A 27,040-nucleotide genomic window follows, 5' to 3' on the forward strand; every position below is an offset into this window, starting at 1 on the left:
CATGTTTGCTTCACCAAAACCTAAATATTGTCCTTTGTGTAATAATTTGATAATGACCTTAACCTGTAATATTGTATTTCAACTTATTGTAAACACTGTACACTTCCAAGGACAGCATTGAAATAAATGTACTATCCAATCAGTCAATCGGCCTACCCTCAATCATTTAAAGGGAATGTACATCATTTTCTTTTGCTGCAACTTACAGAAATAAATGGATTTGGAGGATAAAGTATGTTATGGCAAATATTGTTAACACCGACCATGGGCGTCGCGAGGGGGGGGGGCAAGGGGGCACTTGCCCCCCCCCCCCGGAAAAGCAAAAACAAACAAAAAAGGCAGGGGAAAAAAGGGGGAGAAAAAAGAAGAAAAAAAAAGAGGCGCGAAGGCATAGTGGTATTATTTTAATGGGTTGGGGGGGGGCAAACTGTCCCTGCCCCCCCCCTCTAAAACTGATAAATCGAGAATATGTTGAGAAATACATGAACTTTTTGGGAAAAATATGTTTTGCCCCCCTCTAGAAAAATCCTGGCGACGCCCATGACACCGACTTGTTCCACGTTTTGGATTCATACATGCTGGAAAACAAGAAAACCAATCATTTTCTTGTAGTCTGGTTCCCTGACCCCACTTAATTAAGATGAAACAGAGCAATTTATAGACTTTGGGGAATTGTAAGGTCAGAGAATCAGTCTAGCAGGCTTGTACTCCTTCACAGGTGTGTAATCAATTGCAAACAAAATGCGAAATAAATAAATTTGAAAAATTAGGAGCAGTTTTTGAAGAAAAAACAGTTTTCTCTATTTAACGCTGGTCGGCCGACCAGCGTTGGAAAAATACAATTTGTTTGCAAATGTCAGCACACCAGCAGCTACGATTTTAAAGGGTGCTTTAGACTGTCATTCCCTCACAATAAATGGCAGTAAGTTATTTCGTGATAATTTGATCATTTCGTTTTTGGATGTTTGCAAATGTTGTATCTTCCCTTTAATCAGTCTTACAACCGTCACGATAGCACCCCCTTTAATGTCGAGCCTAGTCTGGACCGCTTCAAGCCGCACAATGCATTGCAGCGACCTGTCTAGACGGAGAGTTGTCTTTACATTAGGGATGAAAACAATCCCCCGCGACAAATCCTCGAACTTTGCCCGGCAATGATTCCCCCCAAACCGTAAAATACGGAGCTCGGTGCTCGGTGAAACACGACGCCCAGGCGGGAAGAAGGGCAAACATTTGCCCGGTCCCGCTGGGGGTAATTGCATCGTGTCTGATATTCACAGCGGTGTTCATGTCGGAGTACGGGGTGGGTCTGAGCATGGAGCTCCACGGTCTGAGGAGAGCTAGCCGATCGAGGGGGCTGGCGGCCGGCCAGTGTTTGCGGCTTGGCGCGCGGCCGCGCGCGACGAGGCGCATCCTTAAAAATCCCAGATGCGACGCCTGCAATAATACAGACCAAGAAGCATAAAGACCTTAAAGTTGGTGTATACGTGCTTTTTGGGTAGTCTTATGAGTATCACCCATTATCCACGGAGCAAGTCTCCTGTATAACGTCTGAAATATCTAGACATGCAGATATATGCAAGCCGCGCGCCAGCCATGCAATCGGAGGCGACTTTACTAAATCGTGACGTCATTCCATACCCAAATCAGGACTAAATGGTTTGATTGGTCAATTCGAATGCATTATTTTTGTAATAATCAACAGTCGGGTGCATATTTGCGCGTAACATGATACAGAGTGCGTGAAACAGGATTTATCCATATTGCCTATGACGCCCAACTGGTGAATGACCGAAGACTCGATATAGAAAGAGCCCGCTGATTGGTCAAAATCCAGAGGTCAAGAGGCGGCTGTCTTGCCTAATTCATCAGCGAATCTGCTCACATATTATAAAACTATTACCATAGACTACTGTTTGAGTGTGGCACCTTGAAAAAAAAAGGTTTTCAAATTGAACTGATAATTTTCTAGCATTACATTATAGTTATGAGCTTTTCAATGAGACATCGCACGAAAAAAATCGGCCCACGACAAGTAATTAAATCAATTAATTAATTTCAACTTTTGAATTAAGAGCGGGACGCTCCTCAATCGTTCTGAATAGTGCGCACCATCTAATAACACATTTTAAAACTGTATTAAGGCCTGCAAAAATAAACAAGCAAATTTGTTTGTTGCAGGACATTGTATTCCTTTAAATGTCGTTCGTTCGAATTTCGGGGGTCACAATTTTGTCACCGATAAATCGAGCTGTTTTTCAGTCCTAGTTGTGATCCAGCCGCACAGTGGTTCGCACTCTGCGGACGTGTAAGAAACAACATTTGTGTATTTGTAATGCGTGTGTGATGTGCCACACACGCACATGTACGCTGGATTAAATAAACACGACTTGAAATACGTATGGGTATGTCACCAAATGTCCGTCGCGTCCGAAACAACCGTGGTTTTTTTTCCTTCTTTTCTCGGGATCGGTAAGACATAAGGTTTGTTTTCTTTCAATCAGACCTTTGAAATAGTATAAGTAAACAATCCAAAACATGACATTTTCGGGGATTTAGGCCGTAATACCCCTTTAACATGGCCGCCAGGCATACATGTGTTCAGTATGCAACCTCGTCCCCAGGGTGTCGAGCAGTACGCGCCCACCACAACCTGCTCTCTCACCCTGGTATTGGATCATTTGCATGTGCAAAATGTTTGAACACGTATGCAAATGAGAGAAGTCTGGTGCCTGTATGTGCGTTACATTAGCGTTTGTTTTTGTATGCGGTGTCTGGGGTAAAAACAGCATCAATTCGTCGCGCCGTGAATTTCGAAAGCACGATTTTTATGAAGTTAAAATGCTACAATCTGGCCTGCCAATATGCAGCATCACATGTCATATTATTATGAGCAAACTGGAAAGGAAATGAGTATTTTTGAAAAGGCGCGTGGACGAAATTACAATGATCGTGAAAACACGTAATGCACGTTGGAAAGTAACACCACCAACTACACGATATAAATCCATTACTAGCGAATTGCGGCATGGAATCAGTATACAGGAAGAAAGTTTCCTATCCAGGGCTTGCTATTGGAAACCAGGTTGGAAATAAAGTAAGCACTGGGGACGAGTTTGTTCAGTACGTTGCTCCGGTTTTGATCATGTGTTGTACGAACCGACTAGTGCAAGTCTTGCCGCGCATTTATAATATAATTATGAATGAAACCAATTCTGCTGGTATTGAAACCAGCAATTCCAGTCAAAACACCGATGACTCATAGCATAGCACGCGACCAGCTGTGCAGGGCTATTGTACTTTTGCAGCCGTGCTGCTTCGTGATGATTATGTAGAAATCGATCTTCATCTCCGCTTATAAAAACGGAATTTATCTATCGCCGTAGCACATTTCAACATCACCGTCAGCATCGGACTCAGTGCAATTTCCACTGCCTGTAGAGCAACAGATGCAGGGTCTGCCGTAAAGGAAATCATACTGTAAGTACACTTCGGTCTGTATGATGTACGTGTAAATAATGAGTCGTCTACCATGCATACCACCGGAATCATTTTGCGATCGTAGCGCGTTTTTTTTTTCTTTTAGCGTGGCAGACGATAGGGTTCATCGGGGCTGCAGGGGTAATTTCCCCCACTGGCATCGACGTGACGGCACGCTCAGCTAGCAGCGCATTACTCGTGCACTTGCTAAATATCAGTGGTGTGTAAAATCGCGGTGCGTGTAAAAAATATGTTTGTGTGTTAGAGAAATATTTGCAACAGATAGACCTCGCTTTAAATCGCATGAGAATTTTGAGTTTTGTTTGAAGCTTTATTAAATAATAAATGGGAGATAATCTATGCATGCCACACAATGAGAGAGAACTCCCTCCTTGCTTAGTGGTATGTAGCCACGCCCAACAGTGACCTTCCCTGGAAGTGTTGCGTTATGGTGATCGAGTAGATTTTTTTCTCCTACATGTGCGACAGACATGTTAATTACCAATAATGGGTGTATTAGCAATGGTAATGCCTTTCGGGGGCACATTAACCAACCGTGACATTGAACGGGTTTGTGTCGCTGTGATGTGAATTGTAAAGAGTCGTTTTTCTCTTGCGAATTTGCTTTTTTATTGTTTGCCATGAGCCTTTGCGAAAACCTTCAAAAGAGACTCGGGCGGGACTCGAACCCACTGCTGCTGAAGGGCATGTTCACATTCAAAGGCAAAAAGTAATCAGATTTGACCAGAGTATAGTCAATCCTGCACTGCTAAAACTGTTTTAGCAATTAAACACTTTCTAAACACTTTCTTGCTGTCAGTTTGTAAACATGTTTAAATATTAAACAAGTTTAGAGTAAGGATGGAAAGTGTTTAGCCACACTGCAAAAACTGCACAGTGTTAAATTTACACCACTGGTATCTATATTGGACCATCTGGTGTTATATTTCACTGGTGTTGACCTATATAGATACCGAATGGTGTTAAATTAACTCTACAGTTTTTGCAGTGCATTGAACATTAATGTGATGTTTAGGAATTGGACACGTAATGTTTAGCTTCTAAACACACATACTGGAATGTGTATCCTTGTGGAGTCATTTCTTTGTTCTCGTGTACTAAAGTTTTCGAGTTTGAGAGTGTAGTTTCAAAATGCTGGTATTTTAACCAGAATTAATTTCCTGGGCTGAAATTCGGACTTAATATCCCTGACATAATATACTTCAATTTGCGACACATCAACACACCTTGGAAATTCCTAGTTTTTGAGTAAAATCCATATATCTATTTTGTGATAACCTTGTGGAGACGTATTCATCTATAGAAATTGCCCTGTGGAGACGTATACAGTCTTTTAATTTGTTCCCTATTATGCTCATGTCTCCCCAGGGTACCGTGTGCCAGATCACTTTTTTTGCTATCACTTTGTAAACAGGTTTGAATAAACATGTTTAGAGTATTGATGGATAGTGTTTATCTCGTCTTGTCTTGATGAATACTGCACCAACACCCCTTCTCAGGGGTCACACGGGCAGGGTTGGTTGTGCGCATGGATTTGTTGTTATGCTATATAAAATAGGGGCCTACACGCACACTTGACGGATGGTACAGATGAAAAAAACTATCTAGATGAATCTCCGCCTTTCAGGTTCAGCAAATCTCCCTAATTGTGCAAAAACCTTGCCTATAGATGTTATTTAACAGTCAGGTGAAGAGATTTTGAGTGAAACTAAGCTCCAAAAGGTGGTATTGGAGCAGATAATGTTCAGCGATCTTTCAGAACTTGCTCTCCACTCGCGCATGTTTAGCCATTGAACATTGATGTTTAGGAATTGGACACGTAATGTTTAGCTTTTCAACATGTTTACAAAGTGATAGCAAGATTGTGTTTAATTGCTAAACACAGTTTTTAGAGTGTGCACCTGGTTGGCTGCTTTAGTTAGCTTGTGCCAAGTTGGACAATATTTTCAAGTAAAATCTGGCCAATTTTTCCTTTTCAGTGTCGATGCATGGCTTTTAAAAAACTATCCAGAATGTCATTAAAACCCTAACCCCCTAGTAGTTCCTCAGGACTACCCTGCTAAATCCAACAGAGTCCAACCGGAGTTTCCTGCTCAATCCACTGTGCCTTATTTTCAGTTGTCTGCTGAATCCAACGGAGTCCAACATGGCGTTATATAATGCGGTTCAGTTGCCTGCTGAATCCAGCATTTTGCATCAGGGATGTACACAAGGGGTTTACTGCTCAATCCAACAGGCCCCATCGGGTATATGACATAGTTGGATCCTGTTGGATTCAGCAGGATTAGGGTTTTAATATTAAAGTGTATCTAGCTTAATGCATTCGATATATCACCACTATATAGCTAGGTCTACGATTACTTCAACAACCTTTACCGACATAACCGGTTGCCATCACCCCTAGTCGTCAATTAAAGTGCTACGAAGTACCGAAAATGTTTATCGAATGCACTTGCAGTCTCAGGCTAGCTTTAAAAGCCGTTGCCGCTAAAAACCGCTGGAGGCCATGTCTCAAGTTTACTTTTCTCTGCTTTCCCTCAAATTATTTGGTGCCATTATATAACAAAGTATAACATACAGGCAACAGGCTAAATGTGTATACTTCTTTGTAGCATTATTGTCAAACCTATCCGACAGATTTACCAAAAGATTACCACCTAATAAGGCGAAGCCAATTTCATTCGATTTTGATCGAAATGAAATTGGCAATGTGAGTTACATTACCACATAGGCTATACAAATCGAAATCGAATATCTGCAATATGTTCACGTATTCATGTTGTATGTACGAGACTCATGCCATGCCGAGCGTGGAGTTCAAGGTTTAATCGTCTGTGTTTTGAACATCATGAGTGCCTGCCACATTTAGTGTGTGTACGGTGGACCAGACGGCGATTAAACGTTATGTTAATGAGCGGCACTTGCAACCGTGTGACTGTGTTGTGTTTCAAACGAGGTTTTCGACACGTGTCAGTGCGATTGTCTTACGCTTGAGCAGGTACATCAGTGAACATGACGCTGTCAGGGGCGGATCCAGAATTTTTGCGGGGGGGGGGTGAGGCCCGTCAGATTTGTATGTCCGATTGTTGCGGACAGGCGGGCATAATAGGTAATGTAGCACATTGTTACTGATGCACTTATTGTTGTAAATAAAATGTGTTTGGTGCCATACAATTCTGAGATGGGTGGGACAAAATGTAACGTGAGTAACCGTAACGTGAGTAACCATGTTTTTGGTGGTTTGCCCAAAAAAATGGAAGATTCTAGAGGATTTGTTTTACTCTTATTATGTGTGGCCCATGGCATGGTCTTTTATTCATTTAAAAGAAATGTCCACAGGTTGCCTGTTTGAGGACACTTTTTGATCAAAGCATGTTTGCTTTTTATGCATGTCCAAAAATGTAACGTGCGTAACCGATTTTGTGCGTCTTGTTTATCATGCATAACACATTTTTCTGGATGTCATCTTTGGTGCTTAGGTAGGTCTTGGTCTACTCTATCTACCATTCGGATAACAGTTATTAAACCTTTTCAGTAAGGTAATTACAGCCCAAGGAAACTCAAAAGTACATCAAAAATGTAACTTGAGTAACCGTGGAATGGCCCTGTTGATTAAATCAAGGATCCCATTAACACGGTCCGTATACAGCAGTATTAGCTTGCAAGTCTGACGAAACCAGTGGAGAAAGTCAGGCTACGATGATAAAGTAAATTTCAATTTTTGGGAAAAAAATATTCATATGTCATAAATATTCTGGGGAAACCCATGGAATAGGTGCTGACAACCCAATCCTTATATCAACCGTGACGGATTCGAACCGGAGACACCGTAGGCGAAGAAAGTACCTTATATGCGTCAACCCCGCTTCCATTTGTCTAAAAATTATTGCAACGGTTTTGTGTCATTAGTTTGTCCCATTATACATACTATCAAATCCATAATAACATCTGGTGCGTATACCAAAGTCTCAGCGCAATAAGGCCTGCCCATTTAGAGAGGCAAATGTAGTAAAGTGTCTTGCCCAAGAACACAAGCACCATGTTCCCATTCGAACCCACGTACAATCACGCGTGAGTTGGACACCTAATTGGACGGTGGCGCACCATTGCTTACCACACAAGACGTACAATAAGTCCATTGGCTGAAATTATGCACAATCATGTAATGATATTAAAAGGTGCAATATACACCGCCTGATTGAGCAAGCAGGATCTCGCGTTTCATCGTAAATTGGAGTTGGTAATTTATTGACTGAGAATCCATTGACAGCAGACAACCTTTTAAATATATTGCCTTTCAAACTACGACGTTTTGTTTTCTCGTACTCACCGTTTTCGTACTCACTTTTATTTTCGTTTTCACTTTTTATATAGGCCTACAAAAACGGCCCAGATTTCAAAATGTTGGATTGAGTGACCAAGTGTAACTTACTTTTATAGTTGAAGATCAAAACTGTTGATGTTTAAACGAGAATGCTTGATGAATCTATTCAAAGTACTATGGAACACTTCTAAACGCGTTGCACTGAAATGACCGTAATGGTTTTCCCAGCATGCAATGTTTGCTTTACTAAGTGCGGTCGGCCATTTTTTTCAGGACGCAATATATGTTTCCATATCACACATTCGCTATGGGCGCATATCGAAGCACGTTGAGTTGCAAGTCAGGTTCTTGGACTTAAGTTTCCCTTGAAAAAAAAATTTGCAAACTAAAAATGTTCCAAATGACTGAAAATCTTTTAAAAAAATAAGAAGTAAAGAAAGAAGAATAAAAACACAGCATGTAGATTCGAACTGATGACCTACGGCTTTACAGACCACTACAGTACAGCAGAGACTCACTCAACTGTACTGAGTTAATTGTGGTGAATATTATTTTATTGCATGTATAGCGCCCTCCACGTAATTCTCAGTATACCAGTATAACATCGACTGTGTGGTAAAGTAAAATAATAATCCCGGCCAGGCCGCGTTTGCCAGGTGCCAGGGAAGATATAGCTGTCTGAAAAAAAATCATATAACAAGGCATATATAAGACAGTTTTGCAAATGCAATACATGTTTAATTAACTGCACGTTTAAAAAAAAAGTACACATTCTAAAAAACATCAACTACACGTTCAAAAATAAAAGCATCAACTACACGTTCAAAATAAAAACATCAACTACACGTTCAAAATAAAAACATCAACTACACGTTCAAAATAAAAATGGATTGACTTTGTGAACGTGTAGTTGATGTTTTGTTTTTGAACGTGTAGTTGATGTTTTTATTTTGAACGTGTAGTTGATGTTTTTATTTTGAACGTGTAGTTGATGTTTTTATTTGAACGTGTAGTTGATGTTTTTATTTTTGAACGTGTAGTTGATGTTTCTAATTGGGACGTGTAGTTCATGTTATTTATTTTGAACGTGTAGTTGATGTTTTTATTTTGAACGTGTAGTTGATGTTTTTATTTTTGAATGTGTAGTTGATGTTTCTAATTGGGACGTGTAGTTCATGTTTTTATATCGAACGTGTAGTTAATGGTTTTTGTTTCGAACGTGTTGTTCATGGTTTTTATTTCGAACGTGTGGTTGATGTTAAACTCCATTTCTGTCCTCCAACCCCCATATGGATTAATTTGGTATGACTTTTGAATTGAGAGTAATAATCGGGATTGTCATTTCAGGGACATTCTGTACAAAAACAACCAAACCAGCCTGATATTGCTCTTTCTGCATGCAGCAGCAATCGCACGTGCTGGCCCTGTTTTTTGTTCACTACTTCTATGAACCTTTAAGAATTGAGAAAGCCAAGCTCTTTAAAACTATCATTGGTGTTCTGTACCAGAGCCCATCTTTATTTTAGTCATAGATTTTAATTTAAGAAAATATTCATATTTTACAGCTTTTATTAGTAGTTTCTAGACATCAGTTTTCGTCCTTTATAAATGTCGCAGTACATTTACTACCAAATTCAAATCCACTGCTGTGCTGGCTACCACAATACGAAAATACGCCCATAGCGAATGTGTGGTATGGGAGAAAAAATCGGGTCCAGGGAAGTGTCTGCTCTGTGTTTGCTTTGAGATGTGGCATACCGACAGAATGCCTCATGTCTCCGGCTGGAGAACAGTCTGCATTATAGAATTCATCTTGTTTAATCACATAGCACTTCCCCCTGGACAGTCTGCAGCTGAAGATCATGGTAATCTAATTTCTTTTTCTTCAGGTCCCGGGAAAATTTTCTGTGGTCAGGCGAAAGCAGTGAAAAATATCCAGGGACCCAAAACCGTGTTTGACTTGGCGCGCTCCTATCGGCATCTGGGAGTTTCCATGGCGACAAAAGGGATGTGTAGTTCATGCCCTGCAAGGCGGAATTAAGACACGCAGAATTTCTTGGATCTAATTAATGGATCAAGTGAAGTTTGAGCACATGCGTGAACTTCGGAGATGGTCGTGATGTCTGTATTGCAGGGCCCTAGTTTTCGAGTTGTCTGTGTCCGTTTAACCATATTATTTAATCATGTGTGCAACTTCGAAGAAATGCCTTTCGGTTGCTGGATCAAGTGACGCCCGTGCTTAACTCACACAATTTGTCATTATGCTTGGAGCCCGGAATTACGCCCCAGACAATGAGCACAATCTCTCCCTGGATGTGACGCAGAACAGAAAGAGAGAAGTTGAACAAGATTGAGCATAGTAAAGTTAGCGCGGCTGCAGTAAAAAAAAAAAAGCAAAGCCGTAAAGACACATGAAAGAGGCAATGCCCTTGAATGCAGTTTCATGGCTTTTGCTCTGCTAGCCTACATGTATATGTCCCCAAAAAGGTGTCCGTCTGACTCGACTGTTTTTAAAATCACTACAAAACCACGAGGTCCATTTTGAAAACGTTTGGTTGTGCAGATACTCCTAAGCCTTGGCCTCAACCCCTATGAGTTCCATTTAATTTCAGTCACGCATCACTGCACAATTATCAATTGATCACAACAACATTTTTGGACACTGTGATGATCAATTTCAGTGCTGTGTTGTGTAAGCTGTGTAAAATCCTGCATGTTGTGAAAAACAGGCTGATGTGGTTTGAGATTGGAATCATTTGCCCTTGAGCATTAAACTGAGGTCTTGCCATGATGACTGATGGCCAGGCAAATGATTCCAATCCCAACTGCATCCTTTTTCACAAAATGAAGGATTTACACAGCTTATTTAACACAGTACTGAAATTCATTAAGGCATGGAACTTGGTCACAGTGTCCAAAAATGTAGTTGTGATCAGTTGATAATTCACGGTGTAGTGATGCGTGACTGAAATTAAATGAAACTCATACGGGTTGAGGCCAAGGCGTATAAGGACAAATGTTTTGGGGGACATGCATGTACTGCATAATGCCTATAACTTGACACAAGCATAAAACTCCTTCATAACCTGTGAAATACACTCACTTGAAATATTCAAAACCAGACAGGAAAACTGACATGAAGCCCAATGCCAACTGATAGCGAATATCTTTCTGCAGATGCAACCATTGGGAGTCAGGTTGGCGCAGTGCTTACTTTCCTCGCCTTCCAGCGCTATGGGCCCGGGTTCGATTCCTGCCCTGGTCCACTTGTGGATTAGGTTTTCAGTCCCTGCCTGATTCCGCGGGTTTCCCAGAATATTCTTCTGGGCTTTTCCTCCCACCTCTAAACCTGTAAATTCCTTCTCATTGTCTCCTCTCTATAGGTTTCTTCAGGCTTTTGAGGCTACACATTGCCAAGGGCACTTTTAATGAATGCTTGCTTTAATTCCCAGAGATAAATAAACCTGGATAAGTTCTCTATTGTTTTCCCAAGTAAGTTTCCATTTCCAGTTGATGACTAGACTCAATATTTGTGTCTATTACTTTATTTTATTCTTGGATGTCTATTCCTACAGAGTTGGCATGCTTTGCTTAATACGGAGTCTTGGAATGGGCGCAGGTGTGCACGGCACCGAATCAATTGATAAAAGGCTTCACTTTACGGATGTCCATTAGGATAACAATCTAAGTGTCCAATTAGATGAACAATTCAAGATATTTGGCAGTGTATTTAAGATATTAAGATATCTCTCAAGGTTTTAATATATCTTTTTTGTGTGAGGAGAGACACGACAAAATCGATAAAGTCATTTTTTTTCTCGCTTTCTTTTGAATAATCATCTATAGATTTCTAATGTCTTGATTACTGGACACTGGACGGAGTTGTTGAATTTAAAAATTAATTTTACTCTTTTTATTTATTTATTTCTTTCTGATAATGAAACCAAGGATTCCTCACAAGTGCCTTAGGTACTGTAGCTCGAAAGTTGGAAAAACGTGTTGAGAGAAGACAACGAGAAGAAGTTAGAGTATTAGAGGTGGGAGGAAAACCCATGAAGAATATTTTTGGGAAAACCCACGGAATCAGGTAGGGACTGAAAACCCAATCCACATGTGGCCAGGGCAGGACTTAGTCTCTGTACTGACGTCACACTTTGTTTACATGTGCACTTTCCTATGGAGCCAGTGGGGGCCAATCTGCAGACTTCCCTAATAAATATTCACGTGGACGCATACTTTGTCTACTCAAGAGTATAGATCAGTTTTCGGCTGATGATTTTATAAGTCGACTGTCTTTCTACATATTTTATTGTGTTAGGCTGTTCTCTCTTTAAAAGGAGCCATCGTACTACCGAAGAGACGTTTTGAATGAAAAAAACCCGTCGTAGTAATACATAAAGTATCATATCATTAAACAAGGGATTTTTATTTTTCGATCTCTGGTCGTGTAAAGACACAACTCGTTTGCAAGACTAAATAAATTGCAGAGTGTAGCACGGGCCGTTCCAAAACCTGCAGTTTTATTAAATCCTTCAAAGGAACAAAATAAATCCAATTATTCAGGAGAGTATGGATATACGTCCGTCTGGAAGCCAGTTGTCGGTATCGAAGCGAGGTGGCTAGCTAGCTGCACGCCTTGCAATAATTTTCACCCTTTTCCCCAAAGTGCCGCTGTTCATAAGTTCACAATTCTCAGACGTACCGATTTGTTTGCAAAGGAAGTAATCCTTTTAAGGGAAGTATTTTTGGTGACAGCCCGATAGTCCGAAGGTTCGATAGTCCGAAGGGTCATTAGTCCGAAGGTTCGATAGTCCGAAGATCCGATAGCCTGACGGGCCCATTATTCGGAAAATAGAATAAGGGTGCGATAGTCCGAATCGACAGTAAGGTTCGATAGTCTTTATTAACAACCCTATAGGCAAACAATACGATTTATAAAATCCACTTTTTTTTAAAAGACAGGCCTTTAAAAGGACTTTGTTGAATATTTTTAACTTTTAAACTGAGGTTTTCATCGCTGGTGATGGTTGAAGACAATTGTGACAACGATTCTTGAAATCGCATTATCTTTTGGACATAAGAGGTGTTTAATAGGATCATTATGTTTAAATGGATATATTCTTTGAACGGATAGAGCAATTTCAGTAATTTTTTTCATCAAAAAGTAGCTTATGAAATTGGGTTTCCAGTCATTATTATGTTTGGTGCTACATATTTTTGTAAAATGAAATATAATTTTGAAGATTTGGGTTCCGTTTTTTTGACTCATCCTGTATCTGCGACTGCAAACTGGAGGGAAGAACAGGAAAGACCTCGGAATTGAATGATAAATAGCGTGTGCTGATATGTTCAACCCCTGGATGTATCTAAAAGCAAAGATCAATTCTCAGGCTCCCCCGCGCGCTCGCGCACGTACGTACGCCTCCGGCGCTCAATATTGCAACGAGTTGCAATTTATATTCAATTTAACCATCGGGTCGGGAATGCCTGCCTGGGAATAGTCTGGTACCGGCACTTGATGACTGGTTTATGCCTATAGGGACTGTGTGTAATAATTTGCCGTTAGGGACTGTACAGGCTGGATAAAAAAAATCCACGAAACCGAGATATTATTGCTAATTGGAACAGAAGTAGGGCACGTGTGAATCAAAGGGAGATAGGCCTATCCTCTGTTAGGGAATCTCCTCTTTAAAATGACACCCTGGTCATTCGCGGTTGACTGAGCAATGACCTATTTTATGAAAGGGTCTATTTAGAGAACTGAGCCACTTTTCAATTGTGGTTTTTGTGGTGTCATTTGTCACAGAGTGAAAGGCTATATGGTTGCCAATCAAGGCAGGTGGGGAAAAAAAGAGATTTCAACATGAAAAGTGGCGAAATTCTCTAAATAGACCCTTTCATAAAATTGGTCACTGCTCAGTCAACCGTGAATGTGAGGGCACGATCAGGGTGTCATTTTAAAGAGGAGACCCAACCCTAACAGAGGATATCTCCCTTTGATTCACATGTGCCCTACATCTGTTCCAATTAGCAATAATATCTCGGTTTCGTTGGGGTTTTTTATCCACCCTGTATAGGCATCTAAGATTAGGTGTAAGTTGCCCAAATACCAAAAGACAAACGACAATGTCCATTGTGCAATTTATTGTTTGTGCTTTTTTTCAAGTACAGGGTGCGTCCAAAGAAAGTACCTGGATTAATGATTTTTTTTTCATAATAAGCAATCAAATTTGATACACGAATGAGGTAATTCTTAAAAGAGCATGTCCTTCCACTCACCTGCAAAAAAAAAGAATGACTGAAATCGTTCCATGCTATCAGAAGTTATGGCATGTTTTACTGAAAGAACCCATTTTATTTTTTTACAGCTGTCCACAGAATGCTATTGAAAACTATTGAGCATTCAAATACAACAGAGATTTTAATCATTAGAGTCAAATTTTTCTGAAATATAGACGGCGATTTTTGTCTTGTTTCCGGTGCAAGTTTTCGTTCCTTCATGGAGTCGGGAAAACGTCCATGTTTCTTTGTATTTAATGGGTATTCATCGGCTCATAGAACGGTATATGATCAGTGGTGGACAGCTGAATTTTGTGATCTATTTATTAAAGAGGTTGTGGAATGCTCGAAGACATTTCCGTCATTTTTCGGGTATTATGTAGCCTAAGGTGTGATGAAATAAAAACGACTATTGTGTCTGTCATGAAATGAGTACAAAAAGTACTTTTGAGAGCTGTTTTTCAGGTCCTGTTTCGACCCGAACGTGCAATTTGTGTAAAGGTCGTCGTTGGGGGCAGCAAACAAAACATATCAAATCGTGACGTAATAAACAGGACCCCCGATGCAGCGTAGTTTAAACGAGTTCGTTGAAAGAACGAACACCTTTTCTATGTGATCCGTGGACAGAACTTTAAAACGATGGTTGTGTTTAAAATTCCGTAACTTGAAAAGTACGTGAGTGATTGGAACGATTCTTGTACTAAAAAAAAGATTATGAATTGGGCTTTTATATCCTAGATTTTGAAAGTGCTACATGCAGAACTTCACTAAAACAATGGTCCCGACATTTGGGTTTCCCTTTTTTCTTTTTACTCACCCTGTACTTCAATATCAAGCATGGCTCTGTAATCATCCGCATAGTGTTCGACTCGCATAAAGCCAAGGACAAAATCATATAAGGCAAACGCCGGACCAGAATTTCTCCTAGGTAAAAGGAAAATGATGGCGACCCTCGATAAAAAAAAACCGGCGCTCTTTTTACCGAAAGTCGCATAATGAAATGCGCGGGATTGAATCAGCCAGACGTTCGGATGAAAGGCGGAGGGAAATTAGTGAAAAGCGTCAGCGAGGGAGGGAATGGAATTAATTGGAAAAAAAAACCAAGAATTCCCGTGTTGGGTAGATTTTAGTTGTATAAATAAATTGCTAGCCTTTGCTTGCAGTATAGCGGTAAGCTTGTTAGAAAGGCCCTGGTTTTTGCCTCACTCTTAGGAATCCAATTTAATTTTCATGTCCTCGCAATTACCTTTTTTTTATTTCTTCGGACCAAAGTCTCGGTTGGATATACCTGGTTTATCGACAGGTTTGTTGCATGTCCACGCTCGTGCTGAGGTAATTTTGTCTCCAGCCAATTATGGCTCATTTATTTAGAATTAGGTTCTATTCCCTCGATGAGATGGCAGTGTATCACAGATTATAGCTAACACCGGTGCCCACTCAAACTCCCGGGTGCACCTGACCAAGTAAGAGTAAAGTGGCTTGCTCCTGGACACAGCCTAAGGCGAGCATTGGATCCGAAACTTTGGCCCTTCTTTAAGGAGCCACAAACCAAACCAAGCTGCCACACTTCAATGTTCTTTCTAACATGCACTGCAAATGAATGCTATTGTTCATTCAAATTGTAACCGCGGTTTGATTCGTTTGAGAAGAGTTTCCCTAAAATAAGTCAAAAATGTTGTGCCTGAAACACATCTCTTGAGTCATGTCACATTTTTAAGATGCATTTTTTTTATATTAATACATTGAAGTGCAAGCTTTTGTTCCAGAGTTAAACCTTTTCTGATATTGGGATCTTATGTAAAGCAAAATGTTAGTCTTGTTCAAGACTGGAGTTTAATTTTATTCCCCTTATATAGCCGGTTCGTGACTAGCGAGATCTTGGCAATATTGGCAGCGCTAACCGATCATACCTCAACGCGCGCTGCATTCAAGCTAATGCTCGCGCGTGATGTATGCTCGGAATTTCCTGGGTAGCGCTGCCAATATTGCCAAGACTAGATCTGATTCATCTTGTTGACAGAGCCCCCACCGCCGCGTCAACTTTACAGCGTTTGTCACGGGACTGGCTGCACAATAGGGAATAGAAATTCAAATCTAGTCTCGGAACAAGACTAGCAAATTGTTAGAATACAGGGTGAGTCAAAAAAAGAAAAGAAACCCAAAAGGCAGGACCATTTTCTCAGAAAAGTTCTGTATGTAGCACTTTCAAAATCTAGGATGTGAAAGCCCAATTAACAAGCTTTCTTTTAGTACAAGAATCATTCAAACCACTCATTTACTTTTCAAGTTACGGAATTTTGAGCAAACACCATTTTAAAGTTATGTCTACGGATCACCCAAAAAAGGTGTGTGTTCTTTCAGCGAAACGAAAACAATTCACATCCATCCCTATGTGAATCTCTGTAGAGCATCATTTTGTTAGTTTACATTTTTGGGTGAAGTTTTTGTCCTGATGCATCATCATCATGTATCATCATTCAGTCGTTTGCATGATCAGTAGTAAATATTTGTTCGGTTTGCTTGCACACTGAGTTGTTGGTTTTTGGTTTGTGTCTGTATCAGTGGTGCAAAAATCGTCGTCTGCTCCCCAAATTAATTGCAATCTATCAACCCGTCCCCGCCCCCACTGTATCCGACGCTGGCTTTTACCGCGTTGCCGACTGACATAACTGCGTTCCCCAGTGCATCGGGCATGGGCGGGCAATTAAATCAAGCGTGCACTTCCGAGTGCTTTTATCGTGGGTTGACCTTGGCCGGTTTAATGGCCAACAGAAGGTCGCCTTTTCATAATTTTACGGATTAATTGCGCCATGAACCAGCAGTCTATGACTTTTTTTCCCGATTGTCGAAATGTAGATTGCAGTCAGTGTCTGGAGAAAAATGAACAGCATATTGGCCTATGTTTATAAAAGACCCATGAAATGTATTTTTTTTAATACAATCATTGAAATTACACCTTTGTGTCATATTAAACCTGATTTTCTATTTTCGTTTTGCCATTTTCAAGGTATTAGTATTTGGTACCTTTTTTGTTTTTTTATGCTAATGTGAATTTACATATTCATGAGCAAAAGTGTGATTTCATGTGTAGAAACCTCAATGTTACAGCTATTTCAGCACCAAAATTTGCCAGAATTGTTGATATTTTGCTGTCATACATTTTCTTTTTTTTTTGATGATGCGTTATTGTGACAGCACATGGTAGTAAGCCAATGAGCTAAAGATTCTCACAAATGTCTTCAATAAGCAAATTTTGGTGTTCACAATTTGAACAGAAAACCCCTAAACTGAACAGTGGCTTACTGACATCACAGCAACATCGCCGTCTGTTGTCCGAAAATGCATGGACAATTTAAATGTTTAAAAGAAGTCCACTTTCGAATAAAAATTAACCAGAAAGGGATGTCAAAATAGTTTTCATACATTTAAGAGGAGTAGAAAGTTGCACACAATATGTTCCTAAGAAAAATTCATGTCATGACCCCTTTAATATCTAATTTCCATAATAGCCAAAAATCGGTATATGCCTTTATCTACTTAGATTAATAAAGAAGATAGCCCGCCATATAATCTGTTTGTATTGCAGCACCAAATTTAGTAAAAGCTCAATGGAAATTGAAAAAGATAAATGAACTCAAAATGCTCTTAGAAGTGATTAAAAAAAATGTTTGGTGGAACAGAAATTCAGAAATTAAAAAAAATACAGAATCAAACTAAATGCACTTTTAGCTTACAAATTATGAAGCAAGCAATCATAAATAAGAAATCTAATACAATATTAGAAATTATCCTGTATATGCCTTGTGGCAGAAGAAGGGCCCCGTTTGTGTGTGTACATCCATACTCATTCAAATCGTGGACCTTGAACAATAGAGGACAATATGGTCCACGATTGACCGAAGGTCCACATTTGAGGTGTGTGTACAAAACATATGGTAGGTCTTCCTAAAAAGCTCAAGTACAAGCAAAAGAGGGACAATAGTGGTCCACGGTTGAAGGTGATATTGTTATCCTTGTTATTCTTTACGACTGAGGACTTGGGACAATAGGGTGTGTGCGATAACACTAACACCGAGGACCTGAGCCAAGTCCTAGGGAGGTTTTCGTGTACAAACCTTATGGGACGTGTTGAGACAAAGTTATTATTATAAACAATATAAACAAAAAAGGGAACACTAGGAGGTCCTCGTAAGTATAGGCTAACAGGACTGTGTGTTTGAGTTTGTTTCTGCATTCAATGGGGCCGTTGAACAATAGAGGACAATTGGGTCCCTATATTCCCAAAGGTCCCTAATTTGGCGATCGTGTACAAAACATATGGGAGGTCTTCCTAAAAAGTTAGTACATGTACAAACAAAAGAGGGACAATAGGGGGTCCCCGATTACAGGCAAACACACACTGGTGACGTGAGCGTGCACCTGCAGTTGGAATGATAGAAGGACCTGTATCAGTTTGCCGCCACCAAACGTCTTCAAGTCCCCCCATCTTTTCTAAGCCAGTAGAAGCATATCTGTTTATTAATTTTCATGTCCTCGTCTAATTTTTTCCAGTTCAATTAACTGATAACCATGGGCGACTCGTTCCACAATTTCCTGAAGCAGCTCGGGGAGAGCATCTCGGAGGAGGAGCTCCGCTCCCTGGCGGCCGCCTGCCAAGACGTCATCCCTAACGAGGAGAGGGAGAGGATACACAAACAGCGGGAGCTGTTCGAGTACATGGAGAAGATGGGCAAGCTCAGCGCAGGTCAGTGTTGTAAAGGGGTCACTTCATGTTGTGGCTCGAGTGAGACCGAGTCATTCTGAGGCAGTGACTCGAGTTGAGTCTCAAAGTGTACTTGAGTCAATTTCCGAGTAACTGACATTTTGAACGCCATTTTGTTTGTATCACAGTAAGAGAATGGTTTTTGCGTTCACAGTAAGAGAATGGTTTTTGCGTTTCAGCGATTCCTTTTTTTTTAGTTGCGGGATAGCAGCCCAACCGAATCATCCTGTCTCTCCTTTAGTACGTTAGTTAGTAACAAATGTTGACATTGTCTAATTGCTCCTACATATTTTGACCGATTTCAACCAAACTTTGTCAAATGTATCTGTAGCCCAGCCCCAACATGTCACATGACCAAACTGGGGCCAACCGTCATCATGGGGTCACTCGGGTCAAAAACCTTATTTTTATACTGAAAACACTACTTTCAGAAATTACATGTCACAATCACGTGACTCATGCATCGAAACACGAATTCGTTGGCCCGCAACTTCCGAGATATTTCCGATCTAGTTTTTTCAGTTTTATCACTGTCAATTGGCCGACCCTGTAGATCGACAGAATTTGGCTCAAATAACCGAGAAACTGAAGTTCCACTTGAGAAGGAGAAAAAGTATGATTTTTCTAAGAGACTTGGGTCGATTCATTTGCATTTAATAAGTCGAGACTAGTCATGTCACTGAACGAACTTACGAACTTTTTGGGGCAAAGCTAGCCAGGGCGTCACGGAAAGGACTGCATCAGTGACATTCGGGTCAAATGAAACTAACTCGCTGGGTCTGGACTCTACTCTAATGCCATCTACAATCCCGGCCAAAGTGGTTGGAACACTTCCTGAGCCTGCCACGGTCACCCACTCCCCCGCTTCCCCGGTCAATGTTGTTCTCTCCAGCTGATGGAGCACACACCGCACAATGAGAGACAACATTGAACGGGGGCCGGGGGTTGGGGGCCCAGCGAGATTTGGCCAGGATTGTAGATAGACCATGTGCCCTGTGCACGCCATGCCGATAGGCAACCGCCCGGCTACCCAAACAGTTAAGCATCTTTCACATGTTGTTTACCTTGTATGAAACAGTATAACGTCAACACTTTGAAGCCATTCATATTTCAAGAGAGGCAGTGCAGAAGAGAACCATTTACTGGAAATTGGCATCACGTGACCACTACATTCAATTTTGTAAACACAGTGTCGCAGTCGGGTCTTCTCAATCAATCCATATGAGGAGGGAAAGCTGACGTCGAGGTTTCAGAAATGACAGAGAGTTTAATTTCAGGCAAAGTACTGTCATTCAGGCAGCGTGAAGACGGTGGACGACCAAATCTCTGGACATCATCAGAAAAAAAAACCACCAAACGGTGTCAACTGTGAGAACGCTGAACGTCACTCCTTAATTGTTCCACTTAATTCACGTGTTCATTTGGATGTTTTCATTCCATATAGATGATTTATCGTACTTAGAACACGCGCTGGAGAAGATATGCCGGCCGGACTTAGTCACGCAAATAATGGACTACAAGCAGTCGCTACCAGACAAAGAGACCAAGAATAAAGAAATATCAGGACCGGCCAGAAAATACAAAGGTATCTTTTAGAATCATCAAAAAGTACATTTCTTGGAAAAATTGCATTGGTTGTGAAATTTGTAGTGGTTTTTCTTTACCCAGAATTTGAAATGTTTTACCTCAAAATCACCTGTAGTCAAATGCAAGATAAGTATCCGGTTCGTAATTGCCTGCGTTATACACAAAAAACTAACGCCCATTGACTAAATATAATTGTTATACCTCTGTCTTATATACTGTTTTTTTCATTGGCCCAGAACGATCACGTGTTCAGTTGATAAAAGTCATGGCGCACTCCATGTGGGATACACTGTAGAAAGGTTGGATAAAACAATGTTGGGCACTGTAATTTGCCCAGCATTGGTATGAAATTACCTCATACTGGGTTGAATTGGGTAAAAAGTGTCAAACTATTGGGAAGAATTTGCCGAAGAGTGTAGGCAGTTGATAATTCGACCATCATTGGTCTTATAATCAACCCATTTTACCCAACCTTTTTACGGTGTACGTGGTACGTACGGTGTAAAACGCTTGTATCGTTGGTACCCACGCTACTTTCACCATTTTTTTCACACATGAGTGGGAGCAGCGAACTTACCAGACGATCAGCTATTTCGAGCATGCGACATGCACGTGAGTTGACGTTCGCTGGTAATGATTGTTACACTGCTCTTTATTTTCGTGATAACATCAAAATAAAAAAAAAAATCCAAGACAGAGGGTGTCAAAACGTCATATCCCTCATCAAAGCAGTCAATTATACTCCTTGGTTAAATGAACGCCACTTTCTACTACTTCCGGTTTCAACGATTCTAGTGATTTTCAATGCTACTCTTTGTGTAGTGGGCGTGGTTTAAGTTGGTATGACGTCACAGTTACGAACCGGATAGACTAATCCAAGTACGCTGTCCTAGTATACAATTACGAGATCGGCTGCCTCTGATTCAAAGGTATCAATTTGCTTATATTCAGGATTAAAATCCCCTTCAAAGAGTTGTTACATAATCGGTGTGTAAGAATGACATATAGGCGGCTTTGTGATAGCATTTCCCGTTCGTAAATACAGTCGCTTTAAGGGAATGGGCGATAGATGCCTTTTGAGGGATCACTGGTTAGCAGCCGTATTACAAAAATGACTATTTTTGTTTGTTTCAGAATCAAGGAGAATTTGACCATTACACAAAATTAACTTTGCACGACGACACTGACAATGGTGATCTGGCCGACTTATTTCGATTATTTTACGAGATGTGACCTTTTTTATCATCAGATGGTTTTGCTATTCCCACCACAAGATTTTTGGCTGGCTTCACATGCAACTACGCAAACAGCCTTTGACAAAACTGCCGGGTACCAGCAAAATCTAACCTCGTGATACAACACACTCTTAATTTCTTTCTCTTAAAACAGCAATGAACGAGGAGACGGGTCAGGTCCCCGATGACGTCATATCCGGTCTGGCCAAGCTGGAACTAGCTCCTCCCCCTACCCATAAAAGGAAAGACAACAGATGAGATACCAGCAGAAAGATATTGCTTTAATTACGAATGACCAAATTATGTTGTTTTACTTGAGGCGTATACAGAGTATACTTTGCTAAATGAGGTTTCGCCTCGATCTCTGAAATCCAATTACTTTTTCTCTTCAGTTGCATTTTATGTAAATATCTGTTTGATGCAAATGCCTGTTTTTTTCCTATCACCTTTTATTGCTTGACTTACTTATCGGTGAACCCATTGCGCCCGTAATGTCCGATACGGACCATTACAGGATGAATCAAAAAGAAAGTGACCGAATTTGAAAAATATTTTTAAAATATTTGCCTTGCTCCATTTCATAAAATCCTTAAAAAAATAGGGATCAAGTACATCTTATTGACTATTAACTGTGAAAATTTCACGTAATTTGCATACTCTATTTCCTAGTTATAATGTAATAAAAAGATCATAAAACTCGGCTGTCCACCACTGATCATTTACCGTTCTACGAACTGATGAATACCCATTGAGCACAATGAAAAAAAAAATGGACGTTTTTCCACCTCGATAAACGAGAACTTGCAAAGGAAAACATAGGCCTACAAAAATCGTCATCAGTATTTCAGAAAAAAAAAGAGTTGGCATATGTCTCTCATATTCAAAACACAAAATCTGACAGTAAAAGTAATGTTTTAGTCTTGATTTCAATTATCAAATCTCAGTTGTATTTGAATGCATGTGTGTAATCTGTAATTCTCACTCAGCTCAATAGCTTCCAATGGCATTCCATGGACAGCTATAAAAATTGGTTCTTTGAGTAAAACACGTATAACCTCTGATGGCATGGATCAATTTCAATAATAATCGGCATTTAAGAACGCTCTTATTAGTAAACTAAATCACAGCGCTTACAGTATTACTATTACCCCTGAGCATTTGGGCCAATTAAACATTCCAAATACCATCTCAGCTCCCTGGGGAGTATACAGCTGGATGCGCTGCTAGGCGCAAGCAAGCTTATTCAATCACAATTACCATCTCTGCCCTCACAGGTACCCATTTACTCCTGGGTGGAGAGAAGCAATGAGTGACAAAGTGCCTTGCTCAAGGGCACACACACCATGACCCCGGCTGGACTCGAACCCACAACCCGCAGCTTTACCCACAGACCACGAATCCAGTGCCCTTAACCACGAAGCCACAGCACTCCACAACATGCTTCATCAATGTATCAAATGTGTTTGCTTTTTAAGAAAAACAAACCTATAATCCCAGTCACATTCTTTTTGACTCGTCCTGTACAAAATAATAGGGACCATAAGAAATAGTCCACGCACGCAATTCGTATGCGGCTCAGAGAAAAAAAGGGGTCTACAGGCCATGCAACGCAATTGTTTTAATGCAATCCTTGAAAATGCACCTTTGTGTCCCATTTAACCTTATTTAATTTTTTTGGGTTTAATCATTAAGGGTATTTTGGTGCATTTTTCGGTTTTTGTGCTAATGCGAATTTCCATATTCATGAGCAAAAGTGTGAACTAAATTTAGGCAGAAACCTGATTATACAGTTATTTCAGCACCGACATCAGTTGCCAGAATTTTGGATATTTTGCTGTCATCTATTTTCGTTTCTGTGGCAATTCCTTGTTGTGCCAGTACATGGCAGTAAGCCAATGAGCAAACATTTCTCATAGATAAGTTGAACATAAAACCCTAAGAGTGCACACCTGTAAATAGGCCAAAAATCCGTCCGCCGAGCTCGTGAATAAAAGTTATACCCTCAAAATATTCTATATTAGAGAGCTGTGAGAGCCATAAAATTGGGGAATTGAAGAGATATGGTAATGAACCTCTAGCCCGGACTTGGGGCTTCCAATTCTGAGCATTTTGGATGCTATTGGGCTCGAAAGTGGCGCTATTTTGCCATGTTGTGGAGGGATCGTTTTTCAAGATGGCTACTTTTCCGCTTTGGGGAAAATAGGGGTCGTCATCTTTGGGTGAGAATATCTCGAAAAGGCAATGGTCAACCCACCCAAAAATGAAATGAAAATGAAAGATGACACATTGTTCATCATTTTTCTGTGCAGCTTGAATACCTGTGAGAGTTCTGAGTATTTTTAAAAGAATTTTGAAGTATGCACATTTAGCACTAGTGTCTATGGGATTTTTTTGCAGGGTTGCACCCCTAAACTGAACAGTGTCTTCCTGTAGTGACCTCATAGCTAGAGCGCCCTCGGTTGTCCGGAAAGGCAATTCCAAAAATTGAGATTGTTTACCTCGCTTTCCATTTATTATGGCCGACTGGTGAATAAAGCCTATTGTGAAGACCGTTATAGAACGTGTTCAAGGATTGGAAAACGATGGCCGATGATCAGTGATCTGGTACACGGTACCCTGTGGGGACATGTGCATAACAAAAGACTGCGTACGTCTCCAGAGAGCAATTTCTATAGGTGAACACGTCTCCATACAGGGTTATCACGAAATAGATATATGCATGGATTTTACTCAAAAACTAGGAATTTCCAAGGTGTGTTGATGTGTCGCAAATTGAAGTATTTTATGTAAGGGATAATAAGTCCGAATTTCGGCCCAGGAAATCAATTCTGGTTAAAATAGGAGCATTTTGAAAGTACACTTTCAAACTCTAAAATTGTAGTACAGAACAAAGAAATGACTCCACAAGGAAACAATTCCAGTACAGGGTGAGTAAAGAAAACTGAAACCTATATGTCGGGGACCATTGTTTTAGTGAAGTTCTACATGTAGCACTTTCAGAATGTACGATATGAAAGCCCAATTCATCAGCTTTCTTTTGGTACAAGAACCATTCAAATCACCGGTGTACTTTTTAAGTTACGGAATTTTAAATACAACCACCGTTTTATATAGTTCTGTTCACGGATCACACAAAAAAGTGTCCGTTCTTTCTGTTGATATAACACGTACCTTTCTTGTGATCCGTGGGCAAAACTTAGAAAACGGTGGTTGTGTTTGAAATTCCGTAACTTAAAAAGTACATCGGTGATGTGAATGAGATCTTATACAAAAAGAAAGCTTATGAATTGGGCTTTCATATCCGTGATTTTGAAAGTGCTGCCTGCAGAACTTCACTAAGAAAATGGTCCCGACATTTGGTTTTTGGATGTTTTTTTTTACTCACCTTGTATGTGTGTTCAGTGCAAGTCTGTTTGGCGTGCACGTTCTGTTTGTCATAATAAATCGCGGCACTTCTGCGTAATTATCTTTATGTGTTCACAGGTCATTCCGTCCAGACTTTAATTGCTTAGGATCCAGGCCACTGATCTCCAAGTAAAAGAAGAAAGAAAAAGATAGCTCACTGGCTGTTCAAAGCGAAATCACTGCCCGCCATATTACAACTCCCTTAAGGCCCAAAAAAAAATAGTCGGTCTCTGGTCAGCGCGCGCGTCGATTTTAATCATGCGCGTCGATTTTAATCATGCGCGTCGATCTTTTTTTCCCCAAAATGTTCCGCGGTAGCTCCAACAGCGCCCTCTATTGCCGCACCTCCTCAATGTTTTTTTACCAAAGAGCACCAAGGAATGGGAAATTGCACCAAGGCTAATGATCGAGGGCACCAAGGCAAATTATGGAGGACACCAATGTACATGAGGACACCCAAAAAAAGCATCATTTCCGGAACTTTGGTCTGACCAGAGACCGAGTATTTTTTTTTGGCCTAACTTTAACAATATTTATATGGAACTGTAACCAAATGTTTTTAATAACATTGCCATGTTGGCCTCTGTGACTAAATTTATTGATTTTTCTTATTTATAGAAAATAAATTCTTGCCAGAGTAAATTCAGACACCAATAATTAATCTTATAATACGATTGGAGTAGTATAAACTGGTTTCCGTACAGTATTCCAGTGGAGGGATTGGGAACCAGACTGTGTACAGCGGGTAGTGGCCATCGGGCCATCCAGACTTTTCACATGGAGATCAGTGCTCTCGGCTAACAGCGTGATTGTGTTTATTGTGCCTGTTCACTTTCCTGCCTATAAAGTTCACATGTATGTAATTTTTTCCCTGTGCTATAACTTTCTTCATTGTTGATTTCGCACGTGTTGTGTTTTGTGCAGTTTCATTGTTCAAACGAACAATGATTGAGGTTTAGAAATTAATCAAAGTGAGAATAAAGAAAATGTGTGCACTAGCCAGATGATAAAATAAACAACTTGATAATGTAGTGATGTTCCTTATCACCATCAGCTGCATGAGAAAAGTCGAAAGAAGGTCCCCTTTTTGTCCCATATGTAACACGATGTTTTCTGTGATTACATAATCATCGCAAAGACTAACTAGAAAGCACTCAGAGAACGCAAACCTCTGCCAAGGCAAAACAATTCCCCGCCATATTGTCAGTAAAGAAATACTCGCGTAAATGGTGAAGAATCTTTTAAACAAATCCTGGATCCCGACCCAGATCCGGATCTCTTCCAAAATCTAATCGATTTGTACTTGTACCAAGGACCGCCCCTAATAACATATTCGTGCAAATCCGTCCATAACTTTTGGAGTTATCTTGTGAACAGACAAACCAACCAACCAACAAACCAACAAACAAACAGCAAACAAACGCCGATGAAGACACAACCTCCTTGGCGGAGGTAATAACATAGACATTCTTGTAGTATTATCCTTGCAGATGCTCAACAGTAGTATAAAAAAAACCACTGAAATCCTTGAATATCTTATAGAGGGTTAAACGTTGGTCATAATCACGTATGGCACATAGCGTGCGCGCCAGTGCTCCTTATTAGGCCAAAAAAATAAAAAATAAGTCGGTCTCTGGTCAGCGCGCGCGTCGATTTTAATCATGCACGTCAATCTTTTTTTTTCTCCAAAATGTTCCACGGTAGCTCCAACAGCGCCCTCTATAGCCGCACCTCCTCAATTTTTTTTACCAAAGAGCACCAAGGAATGGGAAATTGCACCACGGCAAATGATCGAGAGCACCAAAGCAAATTATGAAGGACACCAATGTACATGAAGACACCAAAAAAGCAAAATAGTACCCCACCTTGTCTGTACAATCCAAGCTTAAAGAAAAGAAAAGAAAAGAAAAGCCGCGTCGCCGCGTCAATTCCGGAACTTTGGTCTGA

The 27,040-nt window shown here is 40.4% G+C and overlaps 1 protein-coding gene across 2 annotated transcripts; it reads left to right on the forward strand.

Moving 5' to 3' along the window:
* Positions 1-3,167: 3,167 nt before the first annotated feature.
* LOC119736145 (astrocytic phosphoprotein PEA-15-like) lies at positions 3,168-22,284 on the forward strand. Of its 2 annotated transcripts, none has more exons than XM_038210157.1 (4): positions 3,168-3,480; positions 18,656-18,848; positions 20,329-20,451; positions 21,843-22,284. In XM_038210157.1, exons 2-4 carry the CDS (start codon positions 18,674-18,676, stop codon positions 21,944-21,946), a joined length of 402 nt encoding a protein of 133 aa, XP_038066085.1. In that variant the 5' UTR covers positions 3,168-3,480; positions 18,656-18,673; the 3' UTR covers positions 21,947-22,284. The 2 variants fall into 2 exon arrangements, with proteins under 2 accessions (XP_038066085.1, XP_038066084.1); XM_038210156.1 differs by having other exon boundaries at positions 3,176-3,480; positions 20,311-20,451.
* The last annotated feature ends 4,756 nt before the right edge of the window (positions 22,285-27,040 follow it).

This window comes from Patiria miniata, unplaced genomic scaffold (assembly GCF_015706575.1).
Source record: "Patiria miniata isolate m_02_andy unplaced genomic scaffold, ASM1570657v1 HiC_scaffold_29, whole genome shotgun sequence".
Taxonomy (NCBI): Eukaryota; Metazoa; Echinodermata; class Asteroidea; order Valvatida; family Asterinidae; genus Patiria; species Patiria miniata.

Bases quoted from the DNA above. Each gene is read 5' to 3' on its own strand.
- LOC119736145 (XM_038210156.1), top strand. From the start codon at position 18,674: ATGGGCGACTCGTTCCACAATTTCCTGAAGCAGCTCGGGGAGAGCATC. The intron at 18,849-20,310 runs GTCAGTGTTGTA...CATTCCATATAG, and splicing joins GATGGGCAAGCTCAGCGCAG to ATGATTTATCGTACTTAGAA. The intron at 20,452-21,842 runs GTATCTTTTAGA...CTCTTAAAACAG, and splicing joins ACCGGCCAGAAAATACAAAG to CAATGAACGAGGAGACGGGT.